This window comes from Rhinolophus ferrumequinum, chromosome 6 (assembly GCF_004115265.2).
Source record: "Rhinolophus ferrumequinum isolate MPI-CBG mRhiFer1 chromosome 6, mRhiFer1_v1.p, whole genome shotgun sequence".
In the NCBI taxonomy this organism is placed as follows: Eukaryota; Metazoa; Chordata; class Mammalia; order Chiroptera; family Rhinolophidae; genus Rhinolophus; species Rhinolophus ferrumequinum.
In genome coordinates this window covers 9270375-9295472 of record NC_046289.1, presented here as the reverse complement: position 1 = coordinate 9295472, position 25098 = coordinate 9270375, and the positions used below count along the sequence as shown (strand labels likewise).

The 25098-nt window shown below is 48.4% G+C and overlaps 2 protein-coding genes across 20 annotated transcripts in view; one reads left to right on the top strand and one right to left on the bottom strand.

Annotated features, from left to right (window-relative positions):
- UNC79 (unc-79 homolog, NALCN channel complex subunit) overlaps nucleotides 1-13311 on the top strand; it is a 240447-nt gene extending 227136 nt beyond the window's left edge. For 12 of the 16 annotated variants that reach the window (XM_033108866.1, XM_033108857.1, XM_033108864.1 and 9 more), the window contains 2 exons: nucleotides 6672-6713; nucleotides 8388-8877. In XM_033108866.1, the coding sequence (XP_032964757.1) occupies nucleotides 6672-6713; nucleotides 8388-8588 (243 nt within the window). In that variant the 3' untranslated portion in view covers nucleotides 8589-8877. Of the gene's footprint in view, nucleotides 1-6671; nucleotides 6714-8387 lie in introns of all 16 variants that reach the window. The other 4 variants (XM_033108860.1, XM_033108868.1, XM_033108855.1 and 1 more) reach the window with 3 other exon arrangements.
- Nucleotides 13312-19308: 5997 nt separating this feature from the next.
- The window catches only part of PRIMA1 (proline rich membrane anchor 1), a 53302-nt gene continuing 47512 nt past the window's right edge, over nucleotides 19309-25098 (bottom strand). For 3 of the 4 annotated variants that reach the window (XM_033109381.1, XM_033109380.1, XM_033109382.1), the window contains exon 5: nucleotides 19309-21356. In XM_033109381.1, coding sequence (XP_032965272.1) covers nucleotides 21254-21356 — 103 coding nt within the window. In that variant the 3' untranslated portion in view covers nucleotides 19309-21253. Of the gene's footprint in view, nucleotides 21357-24493; nucleotides 24639-25098 lie in introns of all 4 variants that reach the window. The other variant, XR_004423300.1, reaches the window with a different exon arrangement.

Genomic DNA, 25098 nt, shown 5'->3' with positions numbered 1-25098 from the left:
GATCCGTAGTTATGCCACTTCTTTAATTACTGATATTGGTGATTGGTGACTTCTATATTTCTTTTTCTGTTCAGTCTGGATAGAGGTTTATCAATTTTAGTGAGCTTTTGATTAAAAAACACACAACAATAACCAGCTTTTGTTTGGTTTTCATTGATTTTCTTTCTTTTTCCGTTTTCTGTTTCAATGATTTGTTTATTGTTTTCTTTCTTCTCATTACTTTAGATTTAATTTGCTCCTTTTTTCCCTAGTTTCTTAAGGTAGAAGTGGAGTTCACTGATTTGAGATTTTTTTCTTTTCTAGTGTAAGTGATTAGAGCTATAAATTTCTCTCTAAATACTGGTTTAGCTGCATCCCACAATTTAGTGTGTTGTGTTCTCATTTTATTCAGTTCAAAATACTTTCTAACTTCCCTTTTGTTTTCTTTTTTGACCTATTGGTTATTTAGAAGTGTATTATTTAGTTTCTAAATATTTGGGGATTTTCTGAAAATTTTCTGCTTTGGATTTTTAATTTAATTGCACTGTGGTCAGACAACATACTTTGTATAATTTGAATTATTTTAAATTTATTTATTTTTCAATTATAGTTGACATTCAGTATTATATTAGTTTCAGGTGTGCAGCATAGTGGTTAGACATTTATATAACTTATGAAATGATCCCCTGATAAGTCTAATATCCATTTGGTGCCATACCTAGTTATTACAATATTACTGACTGTATTCCCTGTGCTGTACTTTATATCCCCATGACTATTTTATATCTACCAATTTGTTCTTAATCCCTTTCACCTTTTTCACCCAGCCCTGCAACACCCTTCCCATCTGGCAACCATCAGTTTGTTCTCTGAATCTATGAGTCTGAACAACTTATCGAGACTTGTTTTATGGCCCAGAATATTGTCTCTCTTGGTAAATGCTCTATGTGCACTAGAAAAGACCATGCCTTCTGTTGTTGTTGGGTGTAGTTTTCTGTGTCATTTGGCTCAAACTTATTGGTAGTGTTGTTCAAACCTTCCGTGTTCTTCCTTCTGTATACTTATTATATCAATTATTGAGAAAGTGATATTGAGATATCACAGTAATTGTGGAGTGATCTTTTTAGGTCTACCAATGTTTGCTTCATGTATTACGAAGCTCTACTTTTAGGTACATAAATGTTTAGGATTATTATGTCCTCTTAATAAATTGAAATTATCAAATGATTCTCTTCATGCCCAGGAGTATTCTTTGCTTTGAAAGCTACTTTGATATTAATAAAAGCTGTCCAGTTTTCTTTTGACTCGTGTCAGGATGGTATATCTTTTTCCATCCTTTTACATTTAACCTATTTGTGTCTTTATATTTAAAATGTATTTCTTATAGGCAGCATATAGTTGGGTATTGGGTTTTTTAAAAAAATCTAATCTGACAATCTCTTGCTGTGAATTGGGGTTTTTAAACCATTTTCATTTAATGTGTTTTGTGATATTATTGAGCTTACATCTATCGTCTTGCTATTTATTTTCTATATTTCTCATCTGTTCTTTGTCCCTTATTCCCTCTTTTTCCACTCTTTGGATTGAGTTTTTAATGATGAAAATTTGGATATTATTGTCTCTTCTTTTTCTAGTTTCTTAAGATGGAAGCTGAGATCATTATTTGGAGAACCTTCTTTTCAATCAACAGTGTTTAGCGCTCTTAGTTTCCTAAGTACTGCTTGAGCTACATTCCTCCAAATTTTGATATGTTCTCATTTCCATTCAGTCCAAAATATTTTCTAATTTTCCTTAGGGTTTCTTCTTTGATCCATGGTTATTTAGAAGTGTGTTTTTTAGTTGTTTTATTAGTTAGATGTTTTAGTGGTTGTTATTTTAGTGGTTGATTTAGAGTTTATAGTATACATTTTTAACTTATCACAATCTACCTTCAAGTAACATATTATCACTTCGTGTATAGTATAAGAATATATAATAGTATACTTTAATTTTCCACCTTCTGGTTTTGTGCTATTATTGTCATACACTTTACTTCTACAAGTGTTATACACCAAACCATATATTATTATTAAATTTAGGTCATCTCTTAGATTAAAAATTTTTTAAATACTTATTTACATTTGCTATTACTTCCATGATTATATTTGCCATTTTCAGTGTTCTTCATTTCTTTCGTCTTCCTTCTGCCCAAAGGAGTTCCTTTCCTAGTTGTTGTGCAGGTCTCCTGGTGATTAATTTCTTCAGCTTTTGTGTGTCTGAGAGTCTTACTTTGCCTTTTTGAGAGATTTTTTTTGCTGGGTATTGAATTCTAAGTTCGGATTTTTTCCTAGTATTTTAAAGATGTTGTTCCCCCACTGTCTTCTTGCTTACCTTGTTTCCGGCAAGATATCTGTAGCATTCTTTTTTTCTTCTGTCTGTGATATGTCTTTTTTCTTTGGCTGCTTTTAAGATTTTTCTCTTTATCATTGTTGTTAAACAATTTGATGATGAAACAACTTGGTGTGGTTTACTTTATGTTTCTTGTGCTTTGGTTTGTTGAGCTTCTTAGATTTATAATTTTCATTATATTTGGAAAAGAATCAGCCATTGTTTCTTCAGCTACTTTCTTCTATGTGCCTATTCAACGTATTCAATATTTCCTTTACCTCCTTGACCATATTGACTATAGTTATAATAACTGTTTTAATATCCTTGTCTACTAATTGTTATCTGTGTCATTTTGGGGTCTTCTCCAGTTGCTTGATTTTTCTTCTCATTGTGGGTCACATTTTTCTGCTTCTTTGCATGCATGGTAATTTTTTTTATTGAATTCCTGACATATTGAATTTGACTTTCTTGGAGGCTGGATATTTTTGTATTCCTATAAATATTCTTGAGCTGTATTCTGTGACACAGTTAAATCACTTAGAAATGGTTTTATCCTTTTGAGATTTGCTTTTAAGCTTGTTAGGTGGGATCAAAGCAGCATTCTGTCTAGGGCTAATATTTCTTCACTACTCAGGTAATATCTTGAGTACTCTAATTGATGTTCTAGGATTTATAAGATTTTTCCACTCTACCTAGTAGAAACAAACTATTGCTGGCCCTATGTGATCACCAGGGATTTTTCCCTCTAATCTTTTTGGGTTTTCTCATACGTGTGCACTGGTCACTATTCAGCTGAAGACTCAAGGGAAACCCTATACACTTCTTCAGAGTTCTTCCTGTCTCTCTATGCAGCTTTCTCCTCTCAAGTTCTCTGCCTTATAAACTCTAGCCACGTTGGCCGCCCTGGACACCTGGCTCCATCTCCTCAACTCAGGAAGACCGCCAGGCTGTGCTCCTACCTGAAAATTTCTAGGCTAATTGTAGGGTTCACCTTGTTTGTTTCCTCTCCCTCAGTGATCCCTGTTTGGCACTGCTGATGCTCAATGTCTGAAAACCGTTGTTGATATATTCCATCTGGAATTTTAGTTGTTTCAGGCAGGTGGGTAAAGCAGGTCTTTGTTGCTGCATCTTTACTGAAAGAGAGAGTTTCACAACTAATTTTAATTTTGAGGGCTGCAACAGCATGGAGTGAAATGAGTACAGTCCAACCAAGCAGGACATCTTCGATTTATCCTGTAGCATAAACCAAGATAAGAGAAAAAGGTGTCACCTTTATTTGGTGAAAAACTATCTAGTTTTTTAAATGTCCTTCAGTTTTCCAGATATTGTTTCTGGAGAAGAAAAATCAAAACAAAACAGAACCCAACCAGCTTTATCATAACATTACAGAGCCTAAAATACATTAGATCTAATTCTTACTGACAGCTTTGTAGGAGCCAGTAGCAAAAGGGAACTGAAATGAATGTTATTCAATAAGTCAAATTAGCATTCCTAAAATAGGATGACTGCTAGATTATATAATGCTATCAATAATAATGAGATTTAACCTGAAGCTTTAGTCGTGTGATTTGTAAATCATGAACCTGAAGGTCCGTTGGAGGTATATTTTAGAATCTTATGGTACATCAATGGGGAAATATGAAAAAGCCTTCTAAAACCAACCTCTCTATTGCCCTTGATTGCCTCACAGGCCCTTAACCCCAAGGACAGCACTGGAAAAGGTGTCCCCCCAGGGTCAGAGTACTCAGTGCTCCCTGGTCCCTGCCCTCCTGGCCCCTCAGGGTTCTTAACTAGAGGTTAGTTCAGGTATTTTCCTAAATATCAAGAGACATATGGGCCTGCTTCCATATCCAGTATATCAAAAGTCAGTACAAATCTGTTGATGCTAGCACCCTCAGAGCTTGGTTCTTGATGTATAAACATTGTAGAGGAAGGGATTAGACTCATTAATTTTTTTCTCATTGAGAATGCCTGGATGAGCCAGTTCTACCAAGAGCCAGGAACATAGCCTTACCTGGCACGGACATGTGTAATCCCACAGTTCTGTTACGAGTGTTGGTGGCAGAAGGAGGCAGGGAGAGGGTGTCACTTCCTGATATTTTGCATTTTAGTCCAATTACATTTTCTGGGGCACACCATCCTTCATTTCTACACACAGTATTTATGTTAGAGGCTCAGTAGTAACTGGCTGCCACGTAAACACTGTGTTTAGGAGTAAACCTCACTGGAAGTCAAATTAGCAAATGATACACATCAGCAGACTGTTGAAAGCAGAACAACAGTCACATTTAGCCTTGGGAACAAAAGCACAGAGAGAAATGTCATTTATCACTTCAGCAAGTTTTTTTTTTTTTTTTTTTTTTTTTTAATGTTTTGTTGAATTAAATGAGACCAGCAGCCGATGGCCATGACTAGTGAAGAGAGAGGTCATTTATACACTGTCCCCCAGCCCCAAGGCTCTCTTCCTGGTTCTCTCATTTTATTCATTGCATCGCTGTCTTCCAGTTTGCCAAGGTGACAAACCTCAGCCTTTTCTTTGACTTCTTCCTCACTCAAAGAGCAAACTAGTCCTCAGACGCTCCCAGATTATTTCTGCAGGCAGCATCCTTCTCCATCCCAGAAGCCATCTCTGCTCTTACCTGGACCATGGCGGCAGCCTCCACACTGGGCCCCTGCCTCCTTCTTCCGTCCTTCCTCAGTGATCTTGGCCCGTTGGAGCACGGTCTGCTCGTGGTGCATGGGCTCACCCATTGAATTTGGAATAAAATCCAATCTCCTCATGTGGCATCCCAGGTCATCTGCGGGCAGATGACGAGAGGCCTCCCCTCTGCTTTTCTAACCTTGTTTTCCGAGGCCCTCTCCTAAGAACCATACCGTCCAGTATCGTGTGAAACCCTACCACCTCTTCACCTCTCCACACACTCCCGCCTCTAGGGTTTGCTTCCTGGGGTGCTCTTGTATTTCTTTGCTACGGCTGCTGAAACAGTTATGACATATTAGGTGTCGTAAACAACGGAAACTTATTATCTGCCAGTTCTGGAGGCTGGAGGTTCAAGATCAAGGCGTTGGCAGGACGGGTTCTTTCTGAGACGGGGAGGGACCCCCTGCCCCCGGCTCTCCCCCAGCTCCTGGTGCAGCTGGCAGTCTTCAGTGCTCCTCTGCCTTCCTCTCACATGGCGTTCTCCCAGAGTGTGTGTCTGTGTCCAGATTTCCCCTTTTATAAGGACAGCGGTCATACTGGATTAGGGCCCACCCTTCTCTACAATGGCCTCATCTTAACTAGTTACATCTGTGGTGACCCCGTTTCCAAATAAAGTCACATCTGAGACTGGTAGGTTACAATATCTATTTGAGGAGATACAATTCAGTCTATAACAACTCTACTGTATTGGAATAGAGGGTTAGGAGGAACATGGAATGAAATGACGTGATGCATACTAACATATTGAAGATCTAAGCAGTACTGAAATAAAGAAACTAAAGAAGTTTGGTCCAAATCCGAACTCTTCAGACCATAGTCCCCCACCCCATTTAAATCCCACCAAACTAGAGTTCCGTGGAACACACATTGGGCAACCTTGTCTTCTGTCCCTGACTTCTGGGTTTAGGAGGCCACAGATATTTACTTACTACGTTCCAAAGGGCTGAAATGTAGCTGAGAGAGCAAAGCAGACAGAGGAGCGCTGCTGCTGGAGGCTCTCCAGGGGCCGGGCACTCTGGGCCCTCCTGGGAAGAGCCTGAGCAGAGGGGTAAGGGCCAGTCAGAGGCGGCAGAGGGCAGGCACGGCAGCCCGTCACTCTGACAGCCTCTCTCCCCACCCGCACTGAACAAAGCCCTGGCCTGACTCACTCTGGCCGTGTCTCACCTTCCACATCACAGCCAGGTGATTTCAGGGCTCGTCTCTTCCTGTCACTGAAGCATTTCAACCAGCCACTTCCCGGCAGTATTTTCTTAATGACTATGGGCAGATAGAGTCGCCATGCTCCTCGGAAACTCAGTTCTAAAGATCCGTAGAGGAAATTGTGTTTCAAGAAAGTGAGGATTTAATTAAGTAAATACACATTTAGTTTCCTTTGCTTGGTCGCTTTCGAGAGACAATCCGTCGTTTAAAGTGTGTGTTTCAGGCACTCGTAGGGTTCTGATTAACCTCCAAATGCCACCAGCTCAACAGGGTTTGGCCTCAGAAAGACGTTTTTCTGATAATGGGTAACTCTGCAGGAGGGGCCCACATCCTTTTGCAATGTTGAAGGGATCCATTGTGACCCGAAGCTTAGGTGGGAGAAGGGAGACCAGCAATAACGAAGCTTCTGTGTTTCTCCACACAGCTGATCCCTATGTGGTTGCCAATGATTCAGTCAAATATCAAGGTGAGTCACGCCCGTGGACTGGAGGCTCAGCTCCCTCCAGAGAGTGTCACGACATCACAGGGCTCGTTCATGCTCCACTTCCTGTGGAGAAACATGATTCCACCTGCCCCTGGTCTCAGGGGGCTGCTAGTGCAGCAGACCCTGTGGGCCAGGTAAGAGGCCTGGGGGCTGAAGTGACAGCGGGAGCCATTGTCCTGCAGTTCACTATTGATAAGGATGGAGGGGCGGGATGCCAGAGTCTGGGTGAGTCTCAGTCACTGACTAGAATGGAGGCTGGACAGCTGTTCTACCTTCAAAGGATACCTGTGGGATCTGGTCCCAGGCATGTCCAGTGCTATTTCCTGGCCACTGAAATTGGCTTTTTGGGATGGGAAGAATTCTATTAAGAAAGGATAGCTTTGAATGAATGGCAGAATTGGGCTCCAAGGAACCTGCTTGCCCTCTCATTCTTTTACACATGAGAAAAAGACCAGAAGGAAGAGTCGCTTGGACAGGGCCCTGCAGCCAGGAAGGGGAATAACCTGACTGAGTGTATTTCCCACAGCCAGGCCCTGCCTCGAGTGACACGTCATCACGGTAGGGCCAAAGCTACTCCATGACCAGTAAATGTAGTTACTGGGGCTTGACATTAAGATGGCAGAGCTAGCCACCAGCTCCATCCAAAACTGGGCCCTGTCTATGGAACGAGGAGTATGAGGGTGGGGCAAGAGGAAAGATGGAAACCTTCTTGCTATATTTCTTCTTAGAGTTGGGGAGGGATGCTAGTGGAAGGAAAGCGGGGACCTCAAGGTACCCAGACACTGAGAGAGAAATGCAGCTGTCAGCATGACTGCAGGCTGAGTCCTGATTCATGGTGTGGTCCTGTTTGTGGCCATGGGTGGGTGCATTGGTACTGCTGAAAACCTCGTCTCATTTTCACTGTGCCAAGTGCTTGTACTTCCGCCTCGGGGCATTCTGGGTTGCCCCTCACCCTGCCTGTTGGTAATCTGGTGATTGACATTGCACGGACTGCGAAGAGTAGGCTAGCAGAATTTGATGAAAAGCTCAGAAAAATAGTTTACCACCTAGCTTCTTTGTGTGCATTAACATGAGAACAGAGATTATAACCGTCACTAAAATGTCATGAGCACTTACTGTGTGTCAAGTTTTGTTCTAAACCCTCTGTTAATTCATTTATTTTTACAAAAACCCCATGAAGTAAGTGTTACCATCCCCACCCTTTGCCCACGAGAAAATCCAAACAGACCAAAAAAGCTTGTTTTTAAAGTTGTCCACAGGGAAGCCAGGATTTAAACCCAGGCAGCCTGGCGGCAGAGCCAGGCCACTTCACCACGACACTAGGCGCATATGGTCACCGGCTCCTGGGGGATAAGTATTGGTCTCAACCCATACATGGATGTCCGCTTCAAGTTCCTGTTGCAATAAATGAGTCAAGATGGGAATGGCATGGTTTGGATGGATTTGGGTCAGATTGACTGTAGAAACATGGTGCCGGCCCACGTTCCCTACCCAGAGCATTGCCACATTTGAGAGTGGGCCCTCTTCAGGCCAGACAACCCCTGAGCCATGTATAAGTTCTGCCTGCAGAAGTAGTCCAGGCGGGCAGTCCCTGGGTTGTCAGTGAACGTTAAGGAAGCAAGAAACTAAATGCAATGCCTTGCCCTGTCTTAACAGCACCTATCGGCGGGACTCCAGCTTCGCCTCCAGGCCATTCAGAACAACGTCAACCACCACAGCCTGAGGACGCTGCCGGGCTCGGCGCAGAGCAGTGCCGGGCTGGTGGCCCTCCGCAAATGGCTGCAGTGCACCCAGTTCAAAATGGCACAGGTGGAGATTCAGTCCTCAGAAGCAGCCTCTCAATTTTATCCTCTATGAGTGGACTCCTCGGCTCTCAGTGTCAACACTCTGGTTTAGCAATAATGGGTTTAAAAACAAAACAATTTGATCCAAGCAGGTTGGGGAACATATTGGTACTGTACATTCTCTTTCTAGTTTAGTAAAAGACGTGCAAAGGCCGGAGAGGGCCAAAAATGAAGCTTTCTTGCTACACATATTTCTGATGACTCCTTGGGCTATCTGATTAAGTGTTTCCTTACATTATTTTTTAAAAACCAAATCATTTTTCTTTAACTAACTTCTATTTTTTTTAAGAAAAAAAAAATAGACTGGTGGGTACTCACAGAAAAGTTGTATAAGTCCCCCTGTTGCTATTTTTGATGATAGAGAATAAATAGGGTTTTTGAAACCTTTGTAGTGTTTTTTCTTAAAATCCACTCTTGGCAATGCAATAAAAAACCCGTCACCATAAGCCAGTGACACTTGACTGAAGCTTTTTGTCATTATCCTGGGAAAAGTGGCAGCTTGCAAGGACCATTACAAAGTGCACTTAGAAATTAGGTGGTTAAACTGTGCCAATTGGTTTCTTTGTTTTATAATATCATTTTCCAAAAGTGTCCAGTGAGTTTCATTATTTTTAAAACTAGTTTTTCAACTCATTCGTTCTAGGCTGTACTTTCTTGTAAGCTTTATGATAACCACTTTAGTTTTGTGAATAATAAATTTTATTCTTTTGTTAATACTTGTATACAATTCAATTTAAAACTGTAGATTGCATACTGGACCAGACGATTCCCCACGCTGGCACAGAGCACTGCACCTGGAGTTATGTTTCATAAAACAGAATTTTAATAGTGTAAGAACACCAAGATTTAGCAGCACTGATACTTAGCATTTGACTGTGCATTCACAAATGGTATTTCTCTTCTCTCCCTGTAATGCACTGACTAAAAGAAGACTTAATATACATTTAAGCTGTGTACTGACATGCTATTAAATGCATTTTTTATTATCTTTGTGAGCCTGGGGTTTTTTAAAATCAGTGTATAGAGCTAGAGTTCAGTTCCTGACAACCATTTCTTCTAAACTTTTAAAACTCCTAATGTCCCTTAAGTACCAAAGTACGATTGTTGAGGATAAGGCTTCCTCTCAGATCATTTGGTGAGAGAAATACACAACTGATTTGAAGTTCATTCTCTCGGAAGGACTTTAAGTGCATGAGACTTTTTCTTAATGTTGGTGAGTAAGAGGCTTCCCTTTTCTTCTGAGAAGTCTGATTATCTTCATGCTTCTCAGGGGAAAACAAGTTCCCAAATGTTTAAGTGTTTCACGAGTTCTAGAAAGAGAGGTGGTAGAGCATTGGCCAGTGCGTCCCTATGTTGAGAGTATAGAAATGATCATTCTTATTTACTAACGAACTCTTCTGAATGGCCTTCCCGCGGTCAGAACTCTCCTCTGTCCCAGTCGTGCTTGGTCGTGCTTCCGTGAACATTTTATCTGGTATTTATAGAAAGTTGTGCATATATTCATCTCACTTGTAGACTCTGACAGCTTTCAGGGTATGTCCTGTCTCTGTAGCCCCAGGGTTTGGCATGTAGTAGGGATTTAATTAATGTTTATTGAACTGAATGGATTTGATGAAGCAACAGGTCTTTCTGGAGCTACCCAGTGGGCTCAGCAAGGGCTGAATTGTGGCTGAATTGTGGCATTCTCTTTTTGTGCAAAGGAGGTGGCCCTGGCTCCTTTTCCTGTGAGGGTGTAACTGGCTTCCCCATTCCGTCTCGGCTGGAGGCCCGGCTCTTGGCTAGTCCTGAACCCACCCTGCCACGGGCAGCCACCCGGATCTCGGTGGCCACCTCTTACCAGTAGACCAGGTCCACAGTCATTCACAGCTTCTCCAACCCCCTCTTCTGTGTCTCGTTCTTTGAATGGACTCTGCCTCAGTTTCCCTTTGTATTTGCATCCCCCCCCCCAAGGGCTAGAGATGAGCCCTTAACTCAGCCCTCTTGCCTGGGCCACCATCTAATGCTTCCTGTTTCCAGACCTATTCCTCTGTCCAGTCAGAACCTGCGGTCTTGGTCCTACCCAGGCAGGTCTCCCTCCTTGCTCCTGAAGACTGACCCATTTTCCTGCCAGCCCGACCCAAATACTGTCCCTGCTGGGATTCTGCCATTTCCCTGGCTGTTAGAGACCAGCAACCTTCTCTAGCCAGCACTGTTTCCCACCCCCACATCGCCCTACGTCCTCATCTTCTTTCTTACCTCATTATGTCAGCCTCTCCAGCAAGTGGGGCTCAGGCCCTTAGAAGACAAAAGTCAGGGAAAGAGGGGACAGATGGACGTTTGGCAGGATTGGCCCTAAGAAGTAGGAGAAGCCCTTCACCTCGGTTGGGGGTCAGCAGACGACAGCCCACGGGCAACCACAGCCCACTGCCTGTTTTTCTCAAGTTTTATTGGAACACAACCCAACCCGCCATTTACACATTGTCTGTGGCTGCATTCGTGCTACAACGGCAGAGTTGAAGAGTTGTGACAGAGGCTGTATGGCCCTGAAAGCCTAAAGTATTTACCGTCTGGCCCTTTCCAGGGAACGTCTGCTGACCTCTGGCCGCTGAAAGCCAGTGAGGAGCACTGAGCTGGACCTTTGCATGGATGTATTTTCCCTACCACCTCAGGGTTTTTTGAAATTTACTATTAATGTTTCCTCATCTGTAAGATGGGGACAATGACACATTCTACCTCATGCGGTTGCTGAGATGATAAAAGAATGCAAGCAAAGAGCTTAGAGCTATGCGTGGCCCGTGGTAAGCACTCAATAAAATCTATCAGTTGCTATTTTTATTTTATGTGAAAGCCTAGAGAAGAAAAGCTACTTGCCCAAGGTCACACGGCTTGTAAGAGGCAGAGCTGGAACTCGACCCCAGGCTGTCCGACCCTAGGAGTCTCTCTCACCATTGCCCGTGTTGGCTCCTGCTGCTCCAGCTCCGGCCCCAGGTGACAGTCCTGACAGCAGCGAAGGGCAGAGAGTCCCCCAAACTATACCTGATTCCAATTGGCCAGGACTAATTATTGGCTTGGAGAAGGACCAAGGAATAGACTCAGTTTTCCTTCCCTCACGGAATCCTGCTGGTTTCAGAGTGTGAACAGCATATTCTGAGATTCCCAAGGGTGGAATGAGCCCAAATCTGCAAATGTGTAGATTCCATGATTCTTTACAACGGCCATGCCTCTTACTAGTTTGGTGACTTTGGACAAGTTATTAAACTCTCTGGGACTTTTTTGTCCTTATCTATAAAATGGCACTCTTTACCCATCTCCCTGGGGCTGGTGCAAAGCTCAAACAGGCGGAGGACTGAGATGGTGCCTGGAGATTGTACCAGAATCTGTGGACCTCCAGGAAGGCTGCTGCCACTTTATGAAGACCACATGAGGGGACAGCCCACAGCTACAGGCTCATGTGGTTTTTCCGTCAGCCGATGCCTCGGAAGCAAGTCCTACAAGACCCAGGGGAGCCAAAACTTGGTCATCAGCCACGGTGCCCAGCCTCCATTACCTGCCATCTCTTTGCCAGCCTGTCCTTCTGCCTGACTTTGGGATGTTTTCAGCAAATCTCAGAGTCTCATCGGGGGCCAAGTGGTTGCAGTGACTTCACCTCCATTTCCAAACTAAGTCAGGCCAAAGAAGACTGGATTGGATCGGAGAAGATGGGTTACCCACCAAGACTCTTGTGAGCTAGGATTGAAGGGCCTCTGGCATTAATTGGACAATGCAGCTCATTTGCTATACCTCTTTAATAGAATTAATTTGCAAATATGTATATCGGGCACATTGGGTACTTTGATAGTAAGTAATGGTCTTTAGAAGAATGAACGGGGTGGTTGGAACTCAGTGGAACAGTACCAAACTGTGTTTTTCTGAAACTCGAGCCCTTTGGGAGATGGCTGAGGTATTGTTAGTAAGAGGCTGGCCAGTTCCTTTCTCGGACAGGAGCAGCAAGCAGTGAGCCTCCTGTGGATTGTATTCTAGAGAAACCTCCTAGCCACCATTTATTGAGCAGCTACTGGGTACTAAGCCTTTTACATACATTGTTTACTCCTCTTAGCCCTCCCTTCCCCATGAGGTAGGTGTTGTTATTCCCATTTTGCAGGTCAGGCAACTGAGGCCCAGAGGCTGAGTGACTAATGGAAGGCCATGCTGCTAGTAAGTAGTAGCATTAGGACCAGAAGGCGATCTGACTCCCAAGTCAGAGCAGCACTCGATAAATGTTAATTTCTCTTCCCTGTTTTTGGTTCTGGGCTCTTTTGGCTGAAATGTGCCAGGAACATGGGATAGATAAATCTGAGGGCTTCTTCTGAGGCAGCTCCATCTTGGTGGTGTCTCTGCTTATTGATCTTCTATCATAAATTTTCATCAAGCCAGCGTCACTTCATCTGACAAAGGCATTTTCCCCTTGGCTTTGGGAATTCATTTATTTGAAAAATAGTATCGCCCACAAATTAAATCATACTTAGTGTAACACTTAACATAATAATTTTATGGAAAAGAATAAAATGTAATGAACTAAAGATTGTGGTGACGAACTCTATTAGATTGGGGGCCTAGTGAGAGTTCACTCAGCCCGATGGAGACTTGCTCCTAGTTAATTATAACCGTAGCTACCATAGCTTACTGCGTGTCAGGCACGTTACATACAGTAATCTCATTCAATCTGCACAACAATGATGTGAAATAGGCACTTCTGTTATTCACCCCATATTACAGATGAGGAAACCGAGTCATCGAGACACTGAATATTTGCAGGAGTCCCTCAGTAAGAGGTAGAGCAAAATTTGCACCCAGAATGTCTGCCTCCAAAGCCCTGGATTTTTCTAATACATAATTCTGGTAGTTAAGTGACAGGCAGAGTCCTTTGCTATTCACCTGACCAACAAGGTCACCTAGAATCCTGTAGACCAGAAATCCCCCAGCGGCAGCCTGCTGGCTGAACGTGGCCCATAGCCTATTTCTTTTGATGAGCTTGAACGTTTATTTGTCCTTTGGTTTTGAATACCTTCAATGGAGCATACAGGCTCCAGCTTTGTACAGTTCTCACTACTGACCTCAGCTTTCCAAGCAGGAAGACTCCCAAAAGCCTCTCGGCAGAAGTCCTGTTACCTCAGGGTTAGTTTGCAAGGCATGGCGTGCTTCACTCATTCACCCGCTCTGCTCTGCAGGCCTGCAGGTGCCACCCAGACCCCACTTTAGACTGACCCCCCCATTGTATGGGTCCGAGAGGGGATAGGATTTACCCAGCATCACTCAGCAAGACAGTGGCACAGCAGGATTTGGAGGCGTGCTATCAGCCCCCATGGGCTGGGGGCCCTGCCCCTGCCCCTGCCCCTGCAGACCCCCACCTATCAGTCTGACCTTTCATGTCCGGGGCTGGTCCGACTACCATCGGTCCACTACCATCCTGGTTTCTTCCAGTTCAAGGAAGCTGAGGTGAGGGGAGTGGCTCCAGGTGAGCCCCTGGCACGACTGCTTTCCTGTAGGGTACACCGGACACTAGTGAAAGCCATAGATTTGGTTGAATAAAGAGCTGGCTTTTTAATTATGCAGTCCAGACAGGCCCCTGCCCGCAGGCCAGTGGAGAAAGGAGCCTCCTGGGGCTGCTTGGCAGACGCCCTGATTTCCATTCCTTCAAGTGGCCTCTTGGAAAAGAAAGCAACCAGCAAGTAATCAAGCCTGAAGGACAGAAACACTCCAGGTGAGGGCAATCACTGGGCCCAGCTGGGGGGAGACGGGTTATGGTGGAGGGGACCTGCAGGGGGTGATCTTGGCCAATTCCAGAGGGCAGGGTGTGTTCTCAGAGCTGTCAGCTCAGCGCTGGGCTGGGGCTGCGGGAGGCAGATGGTGGGGACATAAGTAAGACAGGCTCTGCAGCCAGGTCAAATCCAAAACTTCCCACTGACCTGTTCTCTGACCACAGGCAAATCACTCAATCTGGCTAAGCCTCTGTTTGACCAACTGCAAAAGGAAGATGGTAATTCCCCCCCCCCCAGCGTTTTTGTAAAGCGTGAACGAAATGATGCCTGTCTGGTCCTAAGCCCAGAGGGCATCAGAACGAGGAACGGGGGCACCTTTCAGCATTCACTGCTCCTAGGTGTGCCAGGCTCTGTGCTAAGCACCTGGCACTGGTGCAGCCATTTCCTCTTCAGACGGATGACAGCTGGTGTTGTGCTGAAATGAAATCACAGCTTGCAGTGGGAATTTGGCCCCCATCCTCTTGAGAGTGCCGCTCTTACACTGCTGCACTTCATGTGGTGACTCAAGCCGCCCCCTCCCCGCCACGTTTCTCTTTGAATGAGCAATTGGGAAATCCTCCTCCATATGGTGCATTCTGTCATCATTTGGACTTCACATCCTTGTGTTTGTAATGGGGAGAATATTCTGAAAATAATAAATGGATATGTTCTTTATTCTCCAGGAAACCCCATTCCCCAGCGTAGCTCCACGGATGGCATGGGGCAGGAGGAGTTTCAGATGTTGGCAGAGGTCTGGTCAGACAGGATGAGGGAGCAGAGAGCACACCTCTTCTGGACCCTGGGGGATAATTGGCGAATGGAAAAGGGAGACACATGCAGGACAGGTCTGAGAGGATAGGTGGGCATTCACCTTCCCTCTTAGATGAGGACATCGTTGTAGAAATGCCCAGATGAGCCCCCAAACATGGTGGCACAAAAACCTCCAGAACTGCCTGCCGCCCTCGGCAGCCTTGGCAGGGGAAGTGGCTGCAATCAGACGCCTGTGCCCCAGGCTCGGGCAGCCCTCTCCCGGCCTGCGTTGAGTTGGCAGATTCCAGAGTTCCCATGGTTGGTGCTGAAAGAGCAGGAAGATGGGCAGAGCCTGTGGTCACAGGGCAGAGAGTGCTATGGCCTGGATATTTGCAACTGGACACGGATGCCAGCTGGTCACCCTCAGAGACACAGTCACCTGGCTGGGAAGTAACACAGGCCAGCAACTATGCATCAGAGTGCTGCCTGGACCTGATGACACCACATGGTCTGAGCCGTGCTCCCCTGTGCTAGACACCAGACACCAGACACCAGACACCTGCCCAGGGGCACACTTGGGTGCCTCCTAGAGGGGGCAGACCCGGGAAGACGGCTGACAGACTGAGAATCTATCCAAAAGAGACCAAGTCACTCAACAGACTTGTTAAACCGGAAGAGGCTCAAATGCCATTAATTTGCAAATTCAGGTTTTTCTATACCCCCATTTTCCCACCCCCAATGAGGTGAGGTCTCTGAATAGTTATATGAAATAAATTGCTACATTCTTTTCTTTATGCTGCATGTATGGTACTAAATGTGTGACGATTAATTAATTGTACAACTATTCTTGTGCCAGGCATGGGAGGAAAGAAGACAGTAAACACACAATCAACAAGTGCTCTTAGGTGGAAAGAAGTGCTGTACTGAAAATACACGAAGGTGCTGGAACAGAGCATGACTGGGGGTGGTCAAAGAAGGCACCACCAGGGGCAGAGTGTCTGGGAAGCAGGTGCCAGGTCAGGAGGGGCCTTGGCACCAGGGTAAAGAGGGTGGCTTTGATTTGCAGTTTGAAAAAGTCGTGGGCAAAATTTTACCTCATGTATGATCTGACATGTTTTATAAAGATGCCCCTGGCTTTTGTGGGAGCAGATCGTGGGGGCCCAGGCAGGGGCTCTCATTGCAGTCCAGGCTGGAAGTGACGGTGGCCTGGACCAGGGTGGTGGGAGCCAAATGAAGCAGATGGATTTAAGTGTTTTGGAGAACGATAGGACTTACTCACTTGTCGGCCAGTGGTCCAGAGCAAAGGGGAATGAGGACAGCTGTTAGGGTTTGGGCTGAGAAATGGAGGTGCGCCATGAGGCTGTGTGTGGAGATGAGGAAGATGGGATGAAGAGGTTGTGGAGGTGGAGCCAGGAGTCCTCTGCGGCAGTGAGGAGAGGCCTGTCACAGGAAGTGGGCACTAGCAACAACTCAAATCTGGAGAGGAGTGGGCAAAGTGGTACTGCAAGGTACAAACTTGGGAGTCAGACGCGTTTGACAGGATGAAGGAGGGGAGACAGGTGCCTGGGACATCGGGTCGGTCAGAAAGGGGCAGACACTACAGTGTCTGCAGACCGGGCTGGGTGGCCCACTATGTCCCAGGGATGGAAACAGGGCGTCAAACCTGTGCCAGGGGTTTTGTCAGGTACTTTCCTGCGAGCTGAGTTTGGAAGACGGAGCACAGAGCCCAAAGGCACTCAGTGTCTGTGTGGGAGATGGGAGAGGAAGGGACGTGGGTGGTCCGGTAGGGCTGGTCACTACCGTGTTTCCCCGAAAATAAGACCAAACCGGAAAATAAGCCCTAGCAGATTTTTCAGGATGACATCCCCTGAACATAAGCCCTAATGTGTCTTTTGGAGCACAACTTAATATAAGACCTGGTCTTATTTTGGGGGAAACACGGTAGCCAGGTGGGGTGGGTGAGCGTGTCCAAAGGTGAGGCCACCACTTGGAATCTAGCTCAATGCTCACTGCCTCCCAGGACCGTCTTCCGTGATGCCACACGAGGAGACCCTCTGTGCTGCTGCAGGAATTCAGAGGCAGGAATTCCGCCACACCGCTGGATGCCCTGTGGGGACACCTGTGGGTCCCACTGTGTCCTACGCCTTGGTGGCATCAGCAGGACCCAGCGCAGTTGGTGGGCAGCCCAGGGTGCAAGCATGAACCCTGCAGGCAGTGGAGCATATACTATTGTTTGCTCTGTTGGTCAGCAGAGCTGGAACGAGTGGCCAAAAGCCCCAGAGATTCGAGGTGGAGGTGGGAAGTGGCGCTAGGAGGGTCTGCTGCTCGGTTCTGTGCTGACAGCCCCTCAGCACGGGGGCGGCTGCCCCTCCTCCGTCTCCCAGGTGCTTGCCTCTCACACAACAGGCCTGCTGCTCCCTGCCTCGTGGCCGGCTGGCCTCGGGGTTTGCTGCTGCAAGTCCAGCCGGGCTGGGGTCCACGGGAGTGTGTGCAAGGCCAGAGGTGCCCCACCAAATCCTCACCAGCCTCGAAGGGAGGACCCATGTCACTGGTCAGGGGGCGGAGGCGCTCCCACTAAAGCCAGAATGGCAGCCTTTTCTTAATGACAGAGTAACAATAACAGCAATGACGCTGCCACTCACTGCATGGCCATGCCTAACATGTGCTAGGACCTGTGCCAGGTTTCGACAAATGGCAGCTCACAGAACCCCAGGTGGTGGGGGCATGAATGCCTCCTGGGTCCTGGCGGGAGCTTCCACAGCTCCCCTCCACTGCCCTGACCCCACGTGCCTGGGACACGGGCCCTTCCCCCAGAGCCTCTGCACTGAGCTGCCCCCCCACCCCCCGGGGCCGGGGGCCAGGTTGGGGATATAGCTGGCCAACTATGGCTGGCCAACCCGCTTCTCAACTGAGTCCAGGATCCAGGTGGCTGGGAGAGGGCACGAAGGGCAGGGTCAGTACCTTCAGATCCCCATAAATGCCGGCCTTGGGGTATTAGATAAAACCCAACAGGACTAAGTCAAGCAAGGTACCTGGGTTCCTAGCAGGTCCTCAAGGGAGAGTCACCCCCCACACTCAGCCTGCTCTCTTCTTCCCACCCCCAGCCCAGGGCCAAGCCCCTGCCCCAAATGACAAGTGGCAGCCATCTTTAGAAGTATATTTTTATTGAAAATAAAAAAGGCATGGTGCTTTCTTCTCGTAAATAGCATACAGCCCAAACCCCAACGCTGCCGGTCCTGCTTCCTGTGCAAAGTCTCAGCACGAAACCGACATCATTGGCTCCTTGGTGGACGAGACGGCACCGACATGTCTATTTGTCCGTTGAGACAGAACTCCTAGGAACGGGAGCCAGCTTCCCTGTGCACTCGGCACATTGTTAGGAAGGCAGATCTCAAGTATTTACATTCATGCATTAGGTATCGCACACGACCTGGGCTGTTTAAATCATACGGTGCACAGATTCAGAGTACAGTAATTTTGTATATATGTTGATATTTCTTTAAATATATATATAACGATATATAATCTATATGTTTATATTTTTACAGCTATTAGCCTTTCTTCCAAAACTGGCTTTAGAAGCTTCTAAGGAACACCTGAAAACGCTAGGAGGTCCTCTATGCCATTCTAAAGTTGGGGTCAACTAGGAGACACGGTTGAAAAATACCCATTTGAGAAAATGCAGAGAACGGATGTGTATTTTGTTCTCGGCCTCAAAGTTCGGACTAGTCTGAGGGCTGGTCAGTGTTTAGGGGCTGCGGATACATGCCTTAAGTAAAAGCTCTAAGCTCAAATACCAGGCTGGTGAGGCTTTAGGGAGATTCTGTCTCTTAAGCTAAAAAATCCGGTGGGGCTCTCGCTGCACCCCTGAGAGCTGACTTCTGAATGGCTGGTTCTTGGTTTGGGGGGTTCTCAAGCAAATCTTTTTTTTTTTTTTTTAAACAGCTCTTCTCTTGGTTTTCACTGAGTGGGTGAGAAGAGATCTTACAAGCCCAATTTGGGGGAATTTAATCTCAAGGGTTAGCTTTTCATGGAGCCTTGGCTATGTCCCCAGGGAAGGGGATACTGGCCCCAGAGCCTGATGGATTAGGCTAATTGCAAAATCTGGGCCTCTTAGGTTGAAGCCAAGGTGGGGGGAAGGTGGGAACAGTGGGTTTGTGAAAAGGTGGGCGGTGCCTTTCCCACTTGACGCCCCCCCCAGGCTGGCTGCCCAGCACTCCACCACCGCTTACCGCTTACCTAGGATCCTTCCCTCCCCTGTGGCTGAACTTTGCACTCACCCCTTCTGCATGTGCTTAGGGCCGGTCCTGCCCAGGTTCTGGTGTCTGCTCAGGAACAGGCAGGGGACTCACAGGAGGCACAGGCATGGGGAGAGAGCACTGGGGGTGGGGGCTACCCTGCTGCGGACCCACAGCCTCTGGTCTGGTTGTCCCCCTGCTGTGTGTCCCTTGGGGAAATGAGGGCAGCGACCAGGAGTGCTGTGACGTGCTCACCAGGCGAGGAGGGGATGAAGGCCACGAGTGGCACATGCTAAGGTGTGCAGGGAAAGCAAAACCCACGTCCAAACCCACAGCGAGTCCTCATACTGAAAACTGAAAAGAGAAAACCCTTTCTGGGAGGGTATGCCTGGGGCCTGTCTGCAGCCTTTGCATGCTGATCAGGGTGGCAGCAAACTCACCTTCTCCCCACTTGCTCCCCAAAGGACAGTGGTGCACAGACAACTCTGGGCACAAGGGCTCCAGGACAGTGCTGTGTCAAGGTTCAGCCCAAACGGGGACTGGCTTTCTTTTAGTCTGTCACTCTCACCTGGATGTGAGTCTCACTTGCATCCCGAGACCCTCCAGAGAACTAGAGAACTACACTGGTGATGTGAGAGGCAGACCAGGTCCACCTAGCTAAGTTCCTACGTGGCCGGAGGTAGAACCATTTCATGGGTCTGGTTCCTTCCTAGCAAATGTGTGGGTGGTGAGGGAACCACAGCATCAGAAGCGTTTCCCCAGTCCACCAGGGGATGCAAAATCACAGGGCCACCGTCTCCTGGGCCTAATGATGTACCCACAGGGCGGGCGGCCTCCTGGGAAACAGGCTTGGAAGGTCCCTTTCCTCTCATCCCCTTTCCTTCCCTTCGTCCACCATCCACTCTGGAGGATTTAGCACTTTTAGAACATAAGACCTCAGAAAGAGACATTCGAGGAAGCCACTGGATGAGGGGAGGCCTGGCGGCTCTCAGCAGAGGGTCTGAGTACCCACTCAGGGCCTCAAGGGAGAGTCAGGGAGGCTGGGTCAGCCCAGCCCAGAGTGCCCGCAGTGGCTTTGGCACAAATGGTGGCCTCTGCCAAACGAAGGCAGGGCCTGGCTCACACAGATGCATCGGTTCCAAAGGGTCAGGTATGGGAATGAGTCTGAGAACAAGTGTAGTGACCTCTGTTCTTCTTGGGCCCTTGGCCTGGGCTCAGGAGTTGTTTTGCCCCTAGAAGGCCAGGCGCTACCCCCAAGTGTAAACGGGCCCCTTTGTCTGCTCAGTCAGGAGGGGACTTGGCAGGCCGGGCTCACAGCCTTCCATGGCAGGGAGTCAGGATCCAGGGGCCCAGGTGTCAGTGGGAACAGGAGGGAAAGACCAGGCCATGACGGCTGAAGACGACAGTAGATGGGGCAACAGACAGATGTGTGGGGAGCACCTTAAAAAAGGGACGTCTCATGGCTGTGCCAATGGCTTCTGTTGGGAATGGCATGGTCAACGGAACAGCCCGTGGGCTTCCTGGGAGGAAGGACAGGTTGTCTGGCAGGGGAGTGGTCCCTGGATTGCCTTTCTCTTGGCTAAAGGGGGCGCCTCTCCGCTGCAGAAAACAGACAGACCCTCTGGCTGGGACAGAGTGCGTGCTTTAGACAGTAGCTGGCAGACGGTGGATCAAACACAAGACAAGGAAGAGGTGTGGAGAGCCTTGGGGGTGGTGCTGCCCTGGGGGCTGCATGCAGGTGGGCCTGGCTCAACCTGGGGGCTGCGCTGCCCCTGCCTGTGGGCTGACCAGGGGCAAGGCCGGGAAGAGGATGGTTTCTCCTTTGGGAGGCTCGAGACCGGCAAGGCAATGAAGTCTGGGCAAGCCCAGTGTCAGCTCGTGTCCACTAGTGCCACCAAGGTTCCCCTCTGTCCAGCGGGTCCAGGGCTGCACACTCACACCACTGCGCTGTTCACATCCACGGCTTTGTTGCTCTGCGAGGACGTCATGGGATACTCAGCAACACTGGTGCCGTTCTCTTCTTTTCTCAGGGGTTTCCTGGGAGGGGGCGGAGGGGCAGGGAAGGCAAAGGAGGGGAGGGTCATCATTAGCTATCAATGCCTGGCAGCGGGTGCGATGCCCTTCCAGTTAGCCCACCAGACTCTGTTCTGAGTTAGCATCTGAACTGCTGGTCTTCGAGGGGGTCAATCAGAAGCCGGATGTGATCTTAACTGGGGTGACCATATGTGGCATGCAAACCAGGGCACAGCTGAGAGGAAAGAGGAGGGCAATTAATAATGGAACAGGCACCAAGGCATGATTTATTTGGGGGTGCAGACGGGGTGAATATTTGGGGGTGCAGACAGTTAAAAGAGGAGAGATGCTAGTGGTTGGATTCTGCAGTCTTGCCTCTGTGTGGTCAAAGGAAAATGAAAACTGTGACAAAGTGGATGGTGGTGATGGTGACACTGGTGGTGGTGGTGATGGTGGAGGTGGTGCTGATGGTGGTAATGGCAATGGGGATGGAGGCACCGGAGGTCACGGTGCAGGTGGTGCTGGTGGTGATACTGATGGTGGAGGTGGTAATGGTGGTGGCGGTGATGGTGGTGAATGTCCAAACTAAAGGCGTACTCGCTAGTAGTTCTCAAACACTTCATGTTGAGCCATTTGAAGCTCATTCCAGAGGCCATTTGACCCCAAGAGCCATTCCTCCTTTGCATACAGGGAGTCGAAAGGCTGGGAGGGAGGCTTTGAGAAGGCTCTTGCTCACTTGCTGAGGTACTGAACTTGCAGTAGTACTTTCTGGTCTGGCTCAATCCCCACCTCCTCTCATGAGTGGCTCAGGAGGGCCGCAGCCCGCAGCCCTATGCCCCAGTGGCTACAGCCTCCTGAGCTAGGTCACACGTACTGTGCAGCCCAATCCCAAGCCACAGACCACAGACCTGTGACTCTTGGTTGGATCTGAGGCCCATGGGGCTGTGGCTCAGACACCTCCTGTGTCCCTAGGAATGCTGGGGCTGAGCCTCAACCAGACTTTTTTGTATGTTGTCTACATTGAATGTTTGCAGTCATCATCGGAAGCCCAGGGCCTGCTTGCTTCTGCCTTCTCAAACGTCCTCAGAGCCTCCCCAAACGCAGCAGGAGGACTGGTCCTTGGTGACTAGTTTGATATGTATGGGATAAAGCCCTATGCGAATTAGTTTAGGGACGGAGGGTCTGGCGGGAGGTTGTCAGTAGTTTCACGGGGTGGGATTATTAGGCCTGCCCAGACAACACCCAAGATCAAATCTACTAACTTCCGTTTTCTCCTGCAGCAGAAGCAGCTCACAAAACACACGAAGAAATACAAGTGCACTCCGTCTGGGTGTCAGACCCAGACACTGTGGCTTCTAGAAATGCAAGATGTGAACCAGCACGTCCTCCCATGGTGTGTCATGCTTTGTGCAAAGCACTCTCAGCCACCGATTTTCCTGTCCCCTCTCACAATGGTCCCCTGAAGAAGCTAGGCCTGGAGTTAAGAGTTTCATTTCATGGGGAAACTGAGGCTTAGGGAGAGCTGTGACTTGCCCAAGGACCCTCAGCTGCTTTATGGGGCCTGGACCACCACCTACTACTACCATGACCTGGTCCAGACATCTTCCCTTTAAACCAGCATTCCAGCAAGCATTCCTTCCAAAATGGGCTCTGTGGTCCAATCAGCTTGGGGAGGCCTTCCACCTTCCTCCTGGAGATTCCCAGAAGTTCTCAAGAGGCCTCCAAGAAACTGGTCTCATTTTGCTTTAACCCAGCATATCCCATGTTCTGGGGTCCAAGAACCCCATTTATGTAGATGATCACAGGTGCTTTCTGGAACCCCCGGGTGTGCAGGGCTCAGACAAGTTGCGTTGTTTATGACCTTACCAGAGGCTCGTGGAAATGACAGACTCTGAGCCGACCTCTGCCCTGGGCCTTTCTCCCTCTGTCCCCTGTATCCCTCCTCCCATCCCACCAACCCTTTCCAGGGGCCTTAGGCAGCTCTGACTTGGATGGGTGGGCTTGATCTCAGACTCAGTGAGTTTGCATGGCTTGGAAAATTGGGGTGTGTGCGCGTGCATGCATTTCCTTACAGGATTCTAGAAAATATTAACAGAGAAACATCTCTGGGCCCAAACCCACACTGCTTTTCTCCCTAATAAATGCTCAGTCTTGGGATGGGTCTAGAAAATCTACTGTAACAGGTTCGGGTCAGGGCAGATGAGGCTTAAGGGCCTTGGAGGGTGGGTAACGAAGAGATGTAGAACGGGATCTGGCAAAGCCTGGAGGCGTCGAGTTTCTGCCCTTTTTAGATGAGGGTAGGAAATCAGCAGGATTTCTTCTGCATGGAGAAAAGCGGGAGATTTCTAAAGCCAGGCTGCTGGCTAGGACATGCCTTTGTATTCCTGGGGCCTTGGAGGAAACGGTGGCTCAGAGGGCCTGGCAGGAAACCAGCCTGGCTGGAGGGACACTGAGAACAGGGCAAGGACGCAGCCCCAGGGTCTTCTCAATGACTCAGCCAGCTTTCCAGGCCGGAAAGGATGGAGGCGGTCTGGAAAGGGGCTCCACGCAGCAAAGAAGGCACTTGTGGCTGGTGCAGGGCCCCCACACGAGTATTCCAGAGTCTGGGCATGGCGAGGGGAGAGGGTGGCTGCTGAGGGCTCCCCTAAGAAGTGGACTTGATCTGCTCCCCTCCTCCACTGTAGCTCAGCCCCAACCACTCTGCTCCCCGGGCTGCTGCCTGACCCATTCGTGCAGTCTTTCCGGGACTCACAGGGGCCCAGTGGTCGCTGGAGTTGTTCCTACAGCAGGAGATGGTTCTACCTCGCACACCCCACTCTGTCCTTTCACCAAGCACAGTATTCCGGGTGACACTGTGGAAATGTTGGAAGGCAGATGTCATGGCTCGGTAAACGCTGCTTCTCCCACTTTCTAGCTGTGTGGCCTTGGGCAAGCCACTTAACCTCTCTATGCCTCAGTTTCCTGGCCTATAAAACGGGCACAAGAACGGTGTCCGGTTCATAGGCTTGTTGGGAGGATTATCTACGTTAATGCACGTGAAGCACTTCAGGAGCCTGTGGCGTCCAGTGACACCCGTCAGCGTTTGTTAGCTCTCAGGACAGCTGTTGGAAAGGTGTCAGTGGGCAGCAGCCACCGTTCTTCTGTCTGCACAGACTTCCTACCTAATGTGCTCCCCGCGGGGCTCCACATATCCTAGAGAGACTTGCTAGGACCCAGCCAGGGCCGGTCCCAATGAACCAAAGAAAGGCATTTCCACCCTGGCATAGGCAGAGATGGCTACAAACGGTGCCCTACAGGGCATGGTTCCTAAAACCAAGAGAAAGGGCAGTGAGCTTTTCCTTGGCCACGTCCAGGATCCCGCCCCGAGCCTGGCAAGCAGTAGGCACTCCACGTTCTCGGCTTGGAGTGCTGCGCTGACAGCTCCAGGCGCAAACACCAGCAGTCACGGGCCTCTGCAGAAGCTGCCTCCACTACCACGTCTGGCCGGGGCGGGGAGGGCCAGGGCCCAGGCGCCCCTCTTGGGTCCTGCTGACAATGATGTGACAGGTCCCACTCTCAGCCTGCTGCCCTGCTGGGAAAGCAGGAGACAAAGACCAGCTTTGAGGAGCCTGAGAAGGGAGCTGCTGGGCCTGCTTGCTTCTTGTCTCCTGCACCCTACGGGAGGGTCTGTTACATTAAAAGGTGGTAATGGATGCAAAGCCCTAACCATACTTTCTACCCATAAGCACTCCTGAGTCTTTGGGTGGGAGAAGTAACCCCTCTTCCA